The sequence below is a fragment of the Neoarius graeffei genome, chromosome 5, assembly GCF_027579695.1.
Source record: "Neoarius graeffei isolate fNeoGra1 chromosome 5, fNeoGra1.pri, whole genome shotgun sequence".
Classification (NCBI taxonomy): Eukaryota; Metazoa; Chordata; class Actinopteri; order Siluriformes; family Ariidae; genus Neoarius; species Neoarius graeffei.
In genome coordinates this window covers 71,372,432-71,388,380 of record NC_083573.1, presented here as the reverse complement: position 1 = coordinate 71,388,380, position 15,949 = coordinate 71,372,432, and the positions used below count along the sequence as shown (strand labels likewise).

At 44.3% G+C, this 15,949-nt stretch overlaps 1 protein-coding gene across 5 annotated transcripts in view; it reads left to right on the top strand.

Moving 5' to 3' along the window:
• LOC132887036 (collagen alpha-6(VI) chain-like) overlaps nucleotides 1–15,949 on the top strand; it is a 153,930-nt gene that overhangs the window by 49,032 nt on the left and 88,949 nt on the right. For 4 of the 5 annotated variants that reach the window (XM_060922344.1, XM_060922345.1, XM_060922346.1 and 1 more), the window contains 2 exons: nucleotides 218–305; nucleotides 465–1,073. In XM_060922344.1, the coding sequence (XP_060778327.1) occupies nucleotides 218–305; nucleotides 465–1,073 (697 nt within the window). Of the gene's footprint in view, nucleotides 1–217; nucleotides 306–464; nucleotides 1,074–1,922; nucleotides 2,008–15,949 lie in introns of those variants that run through there. The other variant, XM_060922347.1, reaches the window with a different exon arrangement.

The following is a 15,949-nucleotide window of genomic DNA, read 5'->3' as shown; positions in this document are numbered from 1 at the left end:
ATATGGCATTTGAATGGTGTTTACTATCCTCACACTGTCTTAAATGTCATACAGTATGTCTTCATTTCCAACTTGCCAGATATTCAGTGTGAATTATGTTTCATTGTAGCAATTTATCTGAGTCTCTCCATATGCATTTCAGTGTAGATACTGTATGTCTTGGCACTGTACAAATGATATGAGTAAAATTTGTTATTATTCTTCATTTGTCCATTAGATGACTGAGGCCATGGGGAAAATAAAAGGACTGCTGCCTTTCTTTCTTTTAGCATCAGGTTTCCTTGTAAGCAGGGCACAGGAAACAGGTATGTACAGTTCACACAAGTGCATAGCATGCTGTTTTAATTTAATTAATGCAGTAATTTAAAGAGGAAACAGATAAATTATCTTAGTTTTAAAAACTATTCTCTACTGGAGCTGAATAGTGCAAACTGTAAAAGTGACCTGGACTTTTCCTTTGCCAGTATGCACACAGGAAGCATTAGCTGATATCGTCTTCCTGGTGGATGGGTCTTGGAGTATTGGCACAGAAAATTTCCAAAAGATCCGTGACTTCCTCCTCACTTTGGTGAACAGTTTTGATGTGAGTCCTGACAAGGTTCAAATTGGCCTAGTGCAGTACAGCTCTACACCCCACTCTGAATTCTACCTTAACAGCTTCAAAACCAAGCAGAAAATTCTTGACTACATCACAAATCTCCGATATCGAGGAGGTGGCACCAAGACTGGATTAGGGTTAAACTTCTTGCTGAAGCAGCACTTTGTGAAAGAAGCAGGAAATCGCGCTAAAGATGGGGTGCCTCAAATTGCTGTGGTTATCACAGATGGACAGTCACAGGATGATGTGGAGCCACATGCACAGGACCTGAAGCACCAGGGAATCATACTTTATGCCATTGGTATTAAAGATGCCGATATGGAGCAGCTGAAGGAAATTGCCACTAAGCCGCATGACCAGCACATCTACAGTGTGTCTGATTTCACAGCTTTGCAAGGAATCTCCCAAGGTTTTGTGCAAGTGCTTTGTACAACAGTGGAGGAAGCTACACGTCAAGTGTCTCAGGTGCTACAAGGTAAATTAGAACTTTGATATGCTTCAAGTTTAGCTTCTTACTAGATAATTGGTGTTTCCCATAGATCTGAGACAAATCATTAATGGGTCCAGGATCTGTGTGTGTTTAGAAAAGAGTGGGAATAAAGGATGTGGTAGATATTACAAAGCAACAAAAGTGAAAAAAATTAACTTCCTGTCTTTGTGCGTCTCATCGCATATATCAGTTTGTGGGGGCTTGATGCACTTTCAGCCCACTCTAACTCAAAATACAGTCCACCTGCCTTACTAAATTATTTCAGTATGATACCACTTAAGTTAATTTGAATATCATATATTGTTGACAACAACTGTAATTTCTCACCTCTCATCAAGATTAATTACTAATCAGTCTTTAAACATTGATCTAAGAAGGATTGGGGTTACTACAGAAGTTTATTTATCTTTATTCATAAATTGCTGTGTTAATCCATGGTGTTCTAGTTTCATTAATGGTTTATAAACATTAATTCTGTATTCTATACAATTTCTGGACATATGCCTGATACAGTTTTCTTATTAATTGATTTGTTTTATATACGTGTTATGTAGCCCTGTGATCATGAAAGAAGAGATGGAGGTGCCTTTCTAGTACATTGGTGCATACTGAAATTATATTGGTTTCAACCATAAGAGAAATTCTAAATAGAAGCATTTTATAGTAACAAATCTTGAGCTTCATGTGAGAATAACCACTGATTTAAACAGAAAGAGACAGATACAATTCTAAATTTCTTAGGTATCCACCATTTTATTTTGTGAAAATGTATCATTAACTCTCACCAGGCCCTTGATACAGGTCCTACATTTCAATAATTGGGAGAGGTACTCCTTCATCATTTGAGCAATGGTCAGTTATGGAAATGTGGCTGAAAGAGCAACATGTCACCAAACTGGCAACGCCCACCATGATGGCGGTAAGAGGGCTGTTGTTAGCTCTAAACATTTTCTTCGTTTTACACTTTCTATATATTTCACTGCCGACCCATGAAGATTATAGTTCAAAGTTAAATTGTACACAGTGTTTTTACAGTAGTTTTTGCAGTCCCAGGCGTCAATTTGGTAAAAAAAAATCCTGAACAAGCTCACTGGTGTTGAATATATACAGTTGAAGCCAAGTTTATTCAGGCTTCGAAGAAGTTCTCTTGACTATGGCACAGTCTCTGTATACAAGTATTTGTTCTCAATTATGCTGTTGTTGTCTGGTGATATTCATTTGAACCCTGGGCCTAAAGCTAGACGACCTGTATGTGGAGCTTGTAATTCAACTATTATGAGAAATCAATGCCATATTGCTTGATCTGGTTGCGTGCATGAATTTCATCGAAAGTGGATATCTGAATTTCAAACTCAGGAAAGTGACTGGTTCTGCATCAAATGCCTGTTTCCTCCAGTGAGTGATTCATCATTATTTGTATCTGCAGATGCAAATGATTTAATTTCTGATAATATGAACTTCTTGAATTCTGAATTTAATTTTCCCGCCACGGCTGACAGATTTAGTTTTAAACATATAAAGGGACTTACAATGGTTCGTTTGAATATTCATAGTCTCCTAAGAAATATCAAAGAACTACGTCTTTTTGCCCTCGTCGACACATGTCCTGATGTCATAGCTTTATCAAGGACTTTGCTGGATGACTCTGTATCAAACGAAGAAATCCTTTTTGACGGTTAGCAACTGGAGCGTCGCGATAGGAGCAGACATGGTGGTGGAACAGCCATCTATTTATATGAATGCTTTGTTTACAGTCGTCTTTCATTGCCTGTTAATTTCAATGACTTGGAAATAGTTCTTTGTAACATCAAGCTTCCTCGATCTAAGCCTCTACTCATTGGATGTGTTTATTGCCCTCCTGATGCTATTACCTTCTATTCTAGTTTACTTAATTACCTTAACGGTGTTGATTTTGAAACCTCAGAATTCTTTCTGCTAGGTGACTTTAACTGCAACACTACTTCAAAGCAGGGTAAGGATTTTATCAAAAAGATGAAGGATACTGGCCTAAAACAACTCATAAAAGAGCCAACGTGTGTCACACCACATTCTTCCACTACAATTCACTTGATTTTTACCAACACTAGTCATCCTGTATCCAACTCTGGTGTCCTTGATCTCTCCCTCAGTGATCATTATTTGATTTATTGTAACAGGACCTGCAAAGTCCCAAGACCGAAGGCTAAGGTGATCAATGTTAATAGTTTTAAGGCCTTCGATCCCATTGCCTTTATAAATGATCTTGAGAGTGTTTCTTGGGATACTATCAGCCTTTTTGATAACCCTGACGATGCCTGGTTCTTCATGGAAACCTTCCTTGAAGATCTTTGCAACAAGCATGCTCCTCTATGTAGGCTTCGAGTACGTGGTAGCCAGCCTCCTTGGATGTCTGAAGAAATCAGAACCACTATCAAAAGTTGTGATATACTAAAGTGCAAAGCTGTAAGATCAAAATCTTATGACGACTGGATTTGCTACAAAATGCTAAGAACCAAGGCTACTCAATTTATCAACGAGGCTAGGCGTGATCATTATAACACCTTACTTTCTGACAATGCTGATGACCCTTCTAAGGTCTGGTCCATAATCCGAAAGTTGATTCTGAAGAAAAACAAACAGTCATTGCATGAACTTGTTTATGAAGATCTGAGATACACTGATGACTCAAGTATTGCCCGCTGCTTTAATGAATTTTTTACAGCCATTGGATCTTGACTGCGTGGTGCTCTTGGTTCTCGTAGTGGCAGCCTATTCGTAGTTTGCAGCAGTTCATCTGATGTCCCAGCTTTTTCCTTCAAGAATATATCATCTGACTTTGTACAGAAAGAACTTTCTTCACTTTGAGTCAAAAAGTCCTCAGGTCTTAAAAATGTCCCTACATGTCTCCTAAAGCTTGGTGCTGACATATTGGCCATACCTCTCACCTCCATATACAACCTGTCCCTGAAGACTGGGCAGCTTCCTAAATCCTGGAAATCAGCTATTGTTACTCGACTGCACAAATCTGGTGATCTGACTGAAGCAAATAATTACAGGCCCATTTCTATTCTTCCAGTTGTGATGAAAATTCTAGAACATGCTGTACATCAACAGGTTCATGATCACTTGGTATCCAATAAGATTCTTTCTGTACATCGGTCTGCTTTTAGGCGTGGCTACTCTACGTGTACTGCCCTCTTGGACATCTCAGATTATATTTTGAAGAACACTGACAATGGTAAAGTCATTGGTGCAGTCTTCTTGGACCTTAGTAAAGCATTCGGTATGGTAAGTCATTCCTTTCTTAAATGTAAACTAGAGAATATTGGTATACAGTACATGGTGTGGCTTTAGCTTGGTTTGACAACTATCTGAGCCAGAGAACACAATCTGTCTGTGTCAACGGAACTTTGTCTGATCAATTCGATCTTACATTGGGAGTTCCACAAGGATCAGTACTTGGTCCTTTGTTGTTTATCATCTATATAAACGACTTGCCGAGCGTTGTCCAGCATAGCAAAGTTGTAATTTACGCCGATGACACAACACTATTCTTTGCTGGCAACGATGTTGGTACCATCCAGTCTTCTCTCCAGCATGATTTAAATTGTCTGAATGAATGGTTCAGTGACAACGAACTCATAGTTAACTGTAAGAAGACAAAAGTACTGCTGTTTGGTAGTAGACAGAGGCTTGCTAGATGTACCCAACCCATTCTATCATTTGCTGCTTCTATACTGGACTTCACTGACACCATAAAATACCTTGGTTTGACATTTGACTCTGTTATGAACTGGCATTCACATATAGACACTGTTGTTTCTAAGGTTTCATTCTGGCTAAGTCTGCTGAGTAGAATCAGAAAATATCTGAACGAGGACATTTGTCGACAGCTGCATACATCCTTGGTCCAGCCTTTATATTAGTATTGTGATGTAGTGTGGACTAATGCAGATCCTACTAGTCTTGAAAGACTGCATCGGCTACAGAAAAGAGGTGCTCGTATTAAGAAAGAAAGTCAGAGATGAACGTAAAGAAACATTATTGAGAAGTCTTTGTTGGGTTAGTTCGACCACCAGGTGGACTTTTCATAAGTGTTATGCAAAGGAATATGGCCTTGTATGAGCAGAGCAGTTTAGAACATATGGGATTTATCAGTGTCCACTGTGTACAGCTGTGCATACACAGTTGTGATAAATGCTGATTTTCTTATGCATATCGGTGGTTCTTACTCACAAATTTAGAACATGGTCTACACACGCTTTGATAAAGGAGACCCCTGGTGGTTCCAGACTTCCTTTAGTTCAAAACAATGGAACCCACTGTGCTCTTGTGAACATTAAAAGCTTTAGGAATGGTTTGATACCCAGGCCCAAATCTATGTCTGGACACAATTAGATGACACAGGTGTGTGCCTTTTAAAATTATTTCTAATCAATTGACTCAGCCCCAGGTGGACTGCTGTCATACTGTCTTCTTCTTCTTCTTTTGGCTGCTCCCGATTAGGGGTCGCCACAGCGGATCTTTCGTCTCCATTGCTCCCTGTCTACTGCATCCTTCTCTACCACACCTGCCACTTTCATGTCCTCTCTCACCACATCCATGTATCTCCTCTTTGGCCTTCCTCGTTTTCATTTGCCTGGCACCTCCATCCTCAACATTCTCCTTCCCACATGCTCTGCATCTCTGCTCAGGATGTGCCCATACCATCTCAGTCTCATCTCTCTTAGCTTAATTCCCAAGCTCTCCACATGTGCTGTCCCTCTGATGTGCTCGTTCCTTATCCTGTCCAATCTTGTCACTCCCATCGCAAACCTTAACATCCTCAACTCCGCCACCTCCAACTTTGCCTCCTGTCTCTTCGTTAAGGGTACTGTCTCTAATCCATACATCACAGCTGGTCTCACTACTGTCTTATACATCTTACCTTTCACTTTTGCTGAGACTTTCCTGTCACAAATGACTCCCGAAATCCTTCTCCAACTGCTCCACCCTGCCTGCACTCTCTCTCACCTCACTATCACAGCCCCCATTTTCCTGCACAGTTGACCCCAGGTACTTGAATTCACCAACTTTCTTTACGTCTACTCCTTGCATCTTCACTACACTCTCATGCCCATTCTCATTGATGCACATGTATTCTGTTTTCCTACTGCTCACCTTCATTCCTCTTCATTCCAATGCATACCTCCATCTCTCCAAATCCAACTCAACCTCCTTTCTACTTTCACCACATATCACACTATCATCCGCAAACATCATGTTTCATGGTGACTCTTGCCTCACTTCATCCGTCAAGCTATCCATCACTATGGCAAACAAGAAAGGACTCAAAGCAGATCCTTGATGGAGTCCCACCCTCACCTTGAACCATTCAGCTGTTCCAACTGCACACCTCACTGCTGTTTCACTGTTCTCATACATGTCTTGCACCACTCTAATATACTTCTCATTCACTCCACTCTTTCTCATACAATACTGTGGCAGCGGGGGCGTGGTCAAGCGTCGGTCTGTGACCGGAGGGCAGAGTCAGGGAAGGTAAGTGGCAGAATCACTACACCTGATGTTGGTTACTCTGTGTTTGTGTGTCTTCCCCAGTGACCACGCCCTATATAAGGAGAGAGAGAGCAGAGGAACGAAGCTCCTCCCAACCACAACGCATGTGTGTGTGATAGTGTGAGTGAGCGAGTAAAAGCTGAAAAGCTAAGTTAAGTAAAATAAAAAGGTTTCTTTGTGAAACTTAATCCTGGCCTGCCGTCTTTCTGTGCTCCACTCATACGAACTGCCACAGTGGTGCTGAAACCCAGGAATTCGAGCACAGGAAAAACAGCCCCATGGAGTCCTCCCCCTTCGCGGACCTGGTCCACGCCCTCGCCACGGCCCAGCAGAGCCAGCACCAGGCGCTAGTCACCCTCCAAAAGGAGCAGGAGCACCGGTTCGAGGCCCTGGTGCTGGCGCAGCCGGAAGACCGACAGGCATTCCGGCACCTCCTCGCGTCGGCGGGGTCCACCACTTCCACCGCCGCGGGCCCTTCTCCCCTCACCCTCACTAAGATGGGCCCGCATGACGACCCCGAGGCCTTCCTCACGCTCTTTGAGCAGGCAGCAGAGGCCTCGGGCTGGCCGGTGGAACAGCGTGCGGCACGCCTCCTCCCCCTGCTAACGGGCGAGGCACAGCTGGCCGCGCTACAGCCAGTGTTGGGAAGGTTACTTTTAAAATGTAATCCCCTACAAATTACAGATTACATGCTCCAAAATGTAATTTGTACCGTAATCCATTAGGTTACTTAAGGTGAGTAACGTAATCTGATTACTTTGGATTACTTGACATTACCATCTTTTTAAAGACTACATGAATGTGTTGAAAACTGCCCAACACATTAGAGGCATTTCACTTCTATTGAGGAGGCCGAAGAAGGGATGCCTGCGCAGAGTGTGCAGCATTCTCAAAGACTCCTCTCATCTGGCAAACAGACTCTTCTAGATCCTTCCCTCCCAGAGACGCTTCAGGAACCTACCCACCAAAACCACCAGATACAGAAAGAGCTTTTTCTCCACAGCAGTCACCCTACTGAACTTTGTTTAAAGATGACCTTCCCCTTCCTCCTTCCACACTGGTCACTCCAATTCTGCATTTCACTGCTGCGTATCTGCTCATTCCTCCTAATTCTTTAGAATCTGCATTTACTGTATGCCATTTGTTTGCAGAAGAGGGTATGTTACGGGAGGGGATGGTGGAGGTGGCAGATAATTATTTCAATGTTTTAGAATTTCCATCAAAATATATATGGCAAACATATACTGTTTGAAACCTTAGACCCTCAGGAATCTATTTATACCCACCAATAGTGATATTGTTTTGTGCATTAACAAAATGTGGGGTGTGCAACAAAAGGTTTATCATATGTTTCATTTGTTGAAAGACAATAAAAAAGCCCAATTTTTCCTTAACGATTTCTTTAGTTCCAACACTTGAAAGTGGAAGAGTATTAGATAGACATAAAGTGTTTTTATAAAACAATTATCAAAAATGAAACTTATTTTTCCATTTACTGTCAGTATTCTTTTAATGACTAAACTGAGCTTATTAAACATCCTATTAAACTTGATGTGACAATGACAAAAATGCCCTTTTCCATTTTGAATCCTCATTCAAGGCTGTAATGCAAATTGCTTCCTTTTCAGTATAGACCCTTTTCAGTCACGTGACCTTCGTAAACGCGACCACCATTTTGGACATGTAGCAGACTTCGGCTCGAATTGGTTTGAATGCGAGGAAGGCGACAAACGGAGAACATACAAGAAAAAGGAGCGAGATGCAGAAAACACCTTCGCTATCCAGCGACGTAGGGCATTTACAGGGCGAGCAGAGGGAGAAATAACAACAGTAACAACACATTAGCAACGCCGTACAGAAATAACGGTTTATGGCACAGACCCTTTCGGTTCTCGCTCATCTAGCTGCTACAATGACTGCTTAGACTGCAACAATAATACCTAACACACATTTAAGTATCCGTCGTAAAGACGTGAAACTCGTCGAGTGACGAGTGTGTTCATTGATAAGCTAACACAATCTAAAAGTAGACATACCATCACACTGCCCTGGCGCTGTGTACAGTTTACCTTCTATGGTTTGTGCACTCACTAGTTGCCATTACTTTCTCCAACCGTTGTTAGAGATTACAGGGAACGGCCTGGATTTAAGAGACAAATACATGTTCCTCTTGTTTTGAACACTTAGCCCATGTTTACATTAGACCGTATCAGCGGATCATCAGATTAACGTTTTTAAAAGCGATTAGTGTGCACACAGCAACACCAATACACGATTCTTCTGCACACAGCAACACCAATACACGGATGCGCTCGGCTCCGCAGGCATCCTGCGCTCCAAATCACTCCGCCCTGAACAGCGAGTGCCCTCTGGAGGGTGCGCACTCCGGCCCTGCGCAGCTCACACAGCGCGCGAGTGAAGTGCACGAGCCACGATTCGGGACTGAGCCGCTGTGTGTGTGATCCCAGCGCAGATCACTTACCACTCGCAAGTGGAAGGGTGGCAAGCCTAAAGACCATCGTTTTTTTTTTTTGTTACATAGTCAAAAGAGGTGTCGGATCACCGGATCCAGTGTAAATAGCTGCCGGAGCCAACGCCCGAGGTTCCGGAGCGCGCTCCGGCTTGCTCCCCCTCAAATTAAGCGCTGTTTGTAGAACACTGCCTCTGATCTGTCCTACAGTCTACCAACAGCAAAGGAACACAATGCTAGCTAATGTCGTTAGCTAATAGCTACTACAGAAGAACAAAGAGGTTACAATGGGTTATTTTAGCCTATTTGGTTACACACTCGCCGCCACAGAATGTTAACAGCAATGTAATGCCTTTTCTGGCTAATTTTATTCGTCTTACCTCCAACAAAGTGGTCACTACACAAGCGCTGGTATGCCGAGGGCTGCCAATCTGTTAATGGCCGCTATCCATCTTCTCCGTCGGGATCTGATAAAATGATAACCCTTGCCTTGTTTGTTGATGGTTACTACATCCAGGTGCACAACAATATAGTGGCATGATGGAAGTCTTGCTGAAAATAAACACTTTCTTTGCTGCCGTTCCTCAATGTTGGCTGTGGTAAACTACTGGTAGTACATGTCCAAAATGGCGGCCGCGTTTGTTGTGACGTCACGTGAAAAGGGTCCATACAAGTGCACTTCCATGGCAGGGAAAAACACTACATTTTGCCGCCTATGTAGTCCCCTATTTATACAAATAGGAGTCATTCATGATTCAGCCATGTTTTTGCTCGGTGTTTTTGCTCGACCCAAGTTCTACAGTAGGCTAGGCTAGGCCGTCTGCTTTTAATGGAAGTAGCCTAGCCTAGGACGTTATTTTCACGTTATTTCTTGATAAGGTGTTTTCACGTTATTACATGAAAATATCATGAAATATCGCTTCCGTAGATCATAACTCGAACTCTCGTGATATTTTTTTTATTCGTTTAAAGATTTAAAACATTTATTTTATTATGATATGTGGTATAAAGGATTCTGTGCCAAAATACTATTTTGTAAGATGTTTACTTGTGTTAATTTTTTCGAACAAAATAAAAAAAAATTAAGAAAAAAAAACCTTTCCTACCTACCGACCTTATTTTAGTATTTCATGTTACCGGAAACACACTATTTTTTTTTTTTTGCCTAATACTCGATAAGACCCACCTAGTTTGGTTTCATAAAAAGCAAGCACATGACAAAAACGGACGATTGTTTGCTAACGCCAGCTAGCAAGATTTGCTTGATGGAGTAGCCTTTATGCTAATGTTAAAATCACGCAAATAGGCTACTAATATGTTCCTGAAGTGGCACACAACCTACATTACCAGATACACACAACTAAAACAATCTAGTTGCAGTAGGCTAATGTTTGATTTTTAAAACTTACTGTTAGATGTTTGCTCAGGTTAGATGTAGAGTCTCTGGATGTGGACAGCAGCTTGGTTGCTGGCAAGCAGAGTTTACACTGCACGGCCAGATTCCGCTCATCTTTGTGTCCTTTAAATATAAAGTGGTGCCTTAATTTCCAGGAGAAAAACGCGTTCTTGCCCGTGAGGTGGCTCTGCTCTTGTTCCTCATGGTGGGTTGGTTTTGTTAGGGTTTTGCTGGGATTCGAACCTGGTTCGTTGGTGTGATGATCCAGCAAACCCCCACTAGGCCACCAGGGGGATGACTCAAATGCAGAGGCGTGAGGCGGAAGTAGAAAAAGAATCAAAAAGGTTTATTTAAACTATATACACTATATACAGGGCAAAACAAAAGACAAAAAAAACCAAAGAGTGTAATCCAAAAGAAAAGCAAAGTGCAAAAATACAAAAGCTAAGAAGATCAAAAAAACACAGTACAAAGGAAACTGGAGATAAACATAACAGCACACCAACGAACCAGGTTCGAATCCCAGCAAAACCCTAACAGAAAGACTCCGTCCAAACTAATTAAGGACACAGGTGAAGATAATTAGGCAATTAACACAAACACAAGACACAGGAACAGTGGCGGCCTCTAGAGGCCAAAATAAACACGACATGAAAAGGAAATAACAGCGGCCTCTAGAGGCCAAAACAGTCCTAGTCCTAACAGGTTTGGGCTCCTCGTCCTCTTCATTGTGTGATTGTGACTGACTGACGCTGCCAACATTAACCGCTCTTGCTTGCGTTCTATTTCTGTTTGGGTTTTCGGCAGCCGCGGCTATCACTGTTTTTCCCGCGGCGCGGTGACGTCATGCGGTAGCCCTCTATAGCCTAAAATGTGAAAAGGGAAGTACCGCCGTGTAATCCATTTATTTCAACAAAGTAACTGTAATCCAATTACCACTTATTAAAACAGTAACTGTAACGGATTACAGTTACTCATGATTTGTACTCTGATTACGTAACGCTGGTACATGTAATCCGTTACTCCCCAACACTGGCTACAGCTCCCCGCCAATCGCCGGCTGGTCTGTGTGGACCTTCGCCAAGCCATCCTCCAGTGGGTGGGGCACACCCCTGAACAACAGCGACAGCGCTTCTGTGTGCTGCGTCTGGAGGAAGTTGGCTGGCCGTTCGCGTTTGGCCAGCAGCTCCGGGATGCCTGTTAGCGGTGGTTGAGGGCTGATAACCGCGACGCCGAGGGGATCATCGATCAGGTGGTACTGGAGCAGTTCATCACCCGCCTACCAGAGGAAACCGCGGAGTGGGTCCAGTGCTACCGCCTGGCGTCGCTGGATCAGGCCATCGAGTTGGCGGAGGACCATTTGGCAGCTGTTCCGATGGCAGGACAGCAGAAATCCTCTTCTTCCCTCTTCTCTCTCTCTTTCCCCCTCTCTTCTCCTGTGTCTCGTCCTCGCCCCATTCCCCCACCGCGGAGGCGGGGGCTGGCCCCACCCCAGCCGGCCCGTCGCACCCGCGGTGCCCTCCCGTTTTCCCCTTCTGTATCTGTCTCTTCCCCCCCCAGGTGAGTGAGCCCCAGAGCACCGGTGCAGAGAGGAAGCCTGGGCCGGTTTGCTGGCACTGCAGGGAGCCGGGCCACCTCCAACAGCAGTGCTCGGCGATGGAAGTGGGCGCAGTGGTTCGGCTCCCCGACGCGCCAGGAGCCGCCCTCGATCGGGCTGGAGCGTATCACATACCGGTGAGTATCCAAGGGGATACATATCAGGCTTTTGGTGGACTCTGGCTGTAATCAGACCTCAATTCACCAAAGCCTGGTGCAAGACGAGGCATTGGGGGGAGCACAGGGGGTGAAGGTGTTGTGTGTGCACGAGGATGTTCACAGCTACCTTTTAGTGTCAGTCCACATTCTTTTCCGAGGGGAAAAATTTAGAGTAAAGTCGGCGGTTAATCCTTGCCTCACCCACTTGGTAATTTTGGGGACTGATTGGCCAGGATTCGGGGAGTTAATGAGCCATCTAGTGAAGAGTGGGTCCTGCCGTAGTTCAGCAGGGGGAGGTCCCGGTGTCGCTTTGGCAGGAGCAGCTGCCACAGAGCTGTCTACATCATATCTGTGTCAGAGTGAGGAGCAGCAGGCTCCTCCTCCCTCTCTTGGGGAATCCCTTGGGGATTTCCTGTTAGAGCAATCGCGAGACGAGTCTCTGCGGCATGCATTTGACCAAGTGAGAGTAATCGATGGTCAAATGCTCCAGCCAAACGCCACCCCGTCCTTCCCCTATTTTTCTATTATGAAGGATAGGTTATATCAAGTGACGCAGGACACTCAGACTAAAGAGCAAGTCACGCAGCTTTTGATTCCAAACAGCCGCCGGGAATTGGTATTCCAGGCGGCTCACTTTAATCCCATGGTTGGACATTTCAGGCAGGATAAGACACTAGCTCGGCTAATGGCCCGGTTCTATTGGCCAGGGATTCGCGGCGATGTCCGTAGGTGGTGTACGACGTGCTGCGAATGCCAGTTAGTAAATCCGGTGGCCATTCCAAAAGCGCCTTTGCGCCCTCTCCCATTAATCGAGACCCCGTTCGAAAGAATTGGGATGGATCTCGTCGGGCCATTACAGTGGTGCTTGAAAGTTTGTGAACCCTTTAGAATTTTCTATATTTCTGCATAAATATGATCTAAAACATCATCAGATTTTCACACAAGTCCTCAAAGTAGATAAAGAGAACCCAGTTAAACAAATGAGACAAAAATATTATACTTGGTCATTTATTTATTGAGGAAAATGATCCAATATTGCATATCTGTGAGTGGCAAAAGTATGTGAACCTTTGCTTTCAGTATCTGGTGTGACCCCCTTGTACAGCAATAACTGCAACTAAACGTTTCCGGTAACTGTTGATCAGTCCTGCACACCGGCTTGGAGGAATTTTAGCCCATTCCTCCGTACAGAACAGCTTCAACTCTGGGATGTTGGTGGGTTTCCTCACATGAACTGCTCGCTTAAGGTCCTTCCACAACATTTCCATTGGACTAAGGTCAGGACTTTGACTTGGCCATTCCAAAACATTAACTTTATTCTTCTTTAACCATTCTTTGGTAGAACGACTTCTGTGCTTAAGGCCGTTGTCTTGATGCATGACCCACCTTCTCTTGAGATTTAGTTAATGGACAGGTGTCCTGACATTTTCCTTTAGAATTCACTGGTTTAATTCAGAATTCATTGTTCCATCAATGATGGCGAGCCGTCCTGGCCCAGATGCAGCAACACAGGCCCAAACCATGATACTACCACCACCATGTTTCACAGATGGGATAAGGTTCTTATGCTGGAATGCAGTGGTTTCCTTTCTCCAAACATAATGCTTTTCATTTAAACCAAAAAGTTCTATTTTGGTCTCGTCCGTCCACAAAACATCTTTCCAATAACCTTCTGGCTTGTCCACGTGATCTTTAGCAAACTGCAGATGAGCAGCAATGTTGTTTTTGGAGAGCAGTGGCTTTCTCCTTGCAACCCTGCCATGCACACCATTGTTGTTCAGTGTTCTCCTGATGGTGGACTCATGAACATTAACATAAGCCAATGTGAGAGAGGCCTTCAGTTGCTTAGAAGTTACCCTGGGGTCCTTTGTGACCTCGCCGACTATTACACGCCTTGCTCTTGGAGTGATCTTTGTTGATCGACCACTCCTGGGGAGGGTAACAATGGTCTTGAATTTCCTCCATTTGTACACAACCTGTCTGACTGTGGATTGGTGGAGTCCAAACTCTTTAGAGATGGTTTTGTAACCTTTTCCAGCTTGATGAGCATGAACAACGCTTTTTCTGAGGTCCTCAGAAATCTCCTTTGTCTGTGCCATGATACACTTCCACAAACGTGTTATGAAGATCAGACTTTGATAGATCCCTGTTCTTTAAATAAAACAGGGTGCCCACTCACACCTGATTGTCATCCCATTGATTGAAAACACCTGACTCTAATTTCACCTTCAAATTAACTGCTAATCCTAGAGGTTCACATACTTTTGCCACTCACAGATATGTAATATTGGATCATTTTCCACAATAAATAAATGACCAAGTATAATATTTTTGTCTCATTTGTTTAACTGGGTTCTCTTGATCTACTTTTAGGACTTGTGTGAAAATCCGATGATGTTTTAGATCATATTTATGCAGAAATATAGAAAATTCTAAAGGGTTCACAAACTTTCAAGCACCACTGTAGATCGGTCAACACGAGGGTACAGCTTTATTTTAGTTCTGGTGGACTATGCAACACGATACCCAGAAGCAGTGCCTCTTCGCAATATCTCGGCATGTAGTATTGCGGAGGCGCTCTTCCGCGTCATCTCCCGAGTTGGAATCCCGAAAGAGATTCTGACTGACCAAGGCACCTCATTTATGTCACGTACACTGAACGAACTGTATGGGTTATTAGGTATTAAGCCGATCCGCACCAACGTGTATCACCCACAAATGGACTGTTTAGTTGAACGGTTTAATCGCACCCTCAAAAATATAATTAAAAAATTCGTAAGTGAGGACGCACGGAATTGGGATAAACGGCTTGAACCCTTGTTATTTGGAGTGCGAGAGGTCCCCCAAGCCTCCACGGGGTTCTCCCCGTTCGAATTGTTATATGGGCGTAAGCCGCGTGGCATTCTAGATGTGCTGCGAGAAAATTGGGAGGAGGGACCTTCGCCCAGTAAAAATCAAATTCAATACGTTATGGACCTGCGCGCAAAACTCCACACACTCGCACACCTAACCCAGGAGAATTTGCAGCAGGCCCAAGAATGGCAAACCCGCCTGTACGACAGGGGTACGTGCCTTAGGGAGTTTGCACCGGGAGATAAAGTTCTCGTACTGTTGCCCACATCGAGCTCCAAATTAATCGCCAAGTGGCAAGGACCCTTTGAGGTCACACGGCGAAACGGGGATGTCGACTACAAGGTGAGGCGAACGGACAGGGGTGGGGCGCTACAGGTTTACCACCTCAATCTGCTCAAACTCTGGAACGAGGAGGTCCCCATGGCGTTGGTGTCGGTGGTTCCGGAGAAGGCGGAGCTGGGGCCGGAGGTTCAAAAGGGAACATTGGCATCGCGTACCTCTCCGGTCCCCTGTGGAGACCACCTCTCCCTGACCCAACTCACGGAGGTTGCCCAGTTGCAGACCGAGTTTTCGGACGTGTTCTCGCCCCTGCCCGGCCGCACCGACCTCATAGAGCACCACATTGAGACGCCCCCGGGGATGGTAGTGCGCAGCCGCCCTTACAGGCTACCCGAACACAAGAAAAAAGTGGTTCGGGAAGAACTTGAGGCCATGCTAGAAATGGGCATCGTTGAGGAGTCCCACAGTGACTGGAGCAGCCCGGTGGTCTTGGTACCCAAGACCGACGGGTCGGTGCGGTTCTGTGTAGACTATAGAAAAAAGTCAACGCGGTGTCTAAATTCAACACGTACC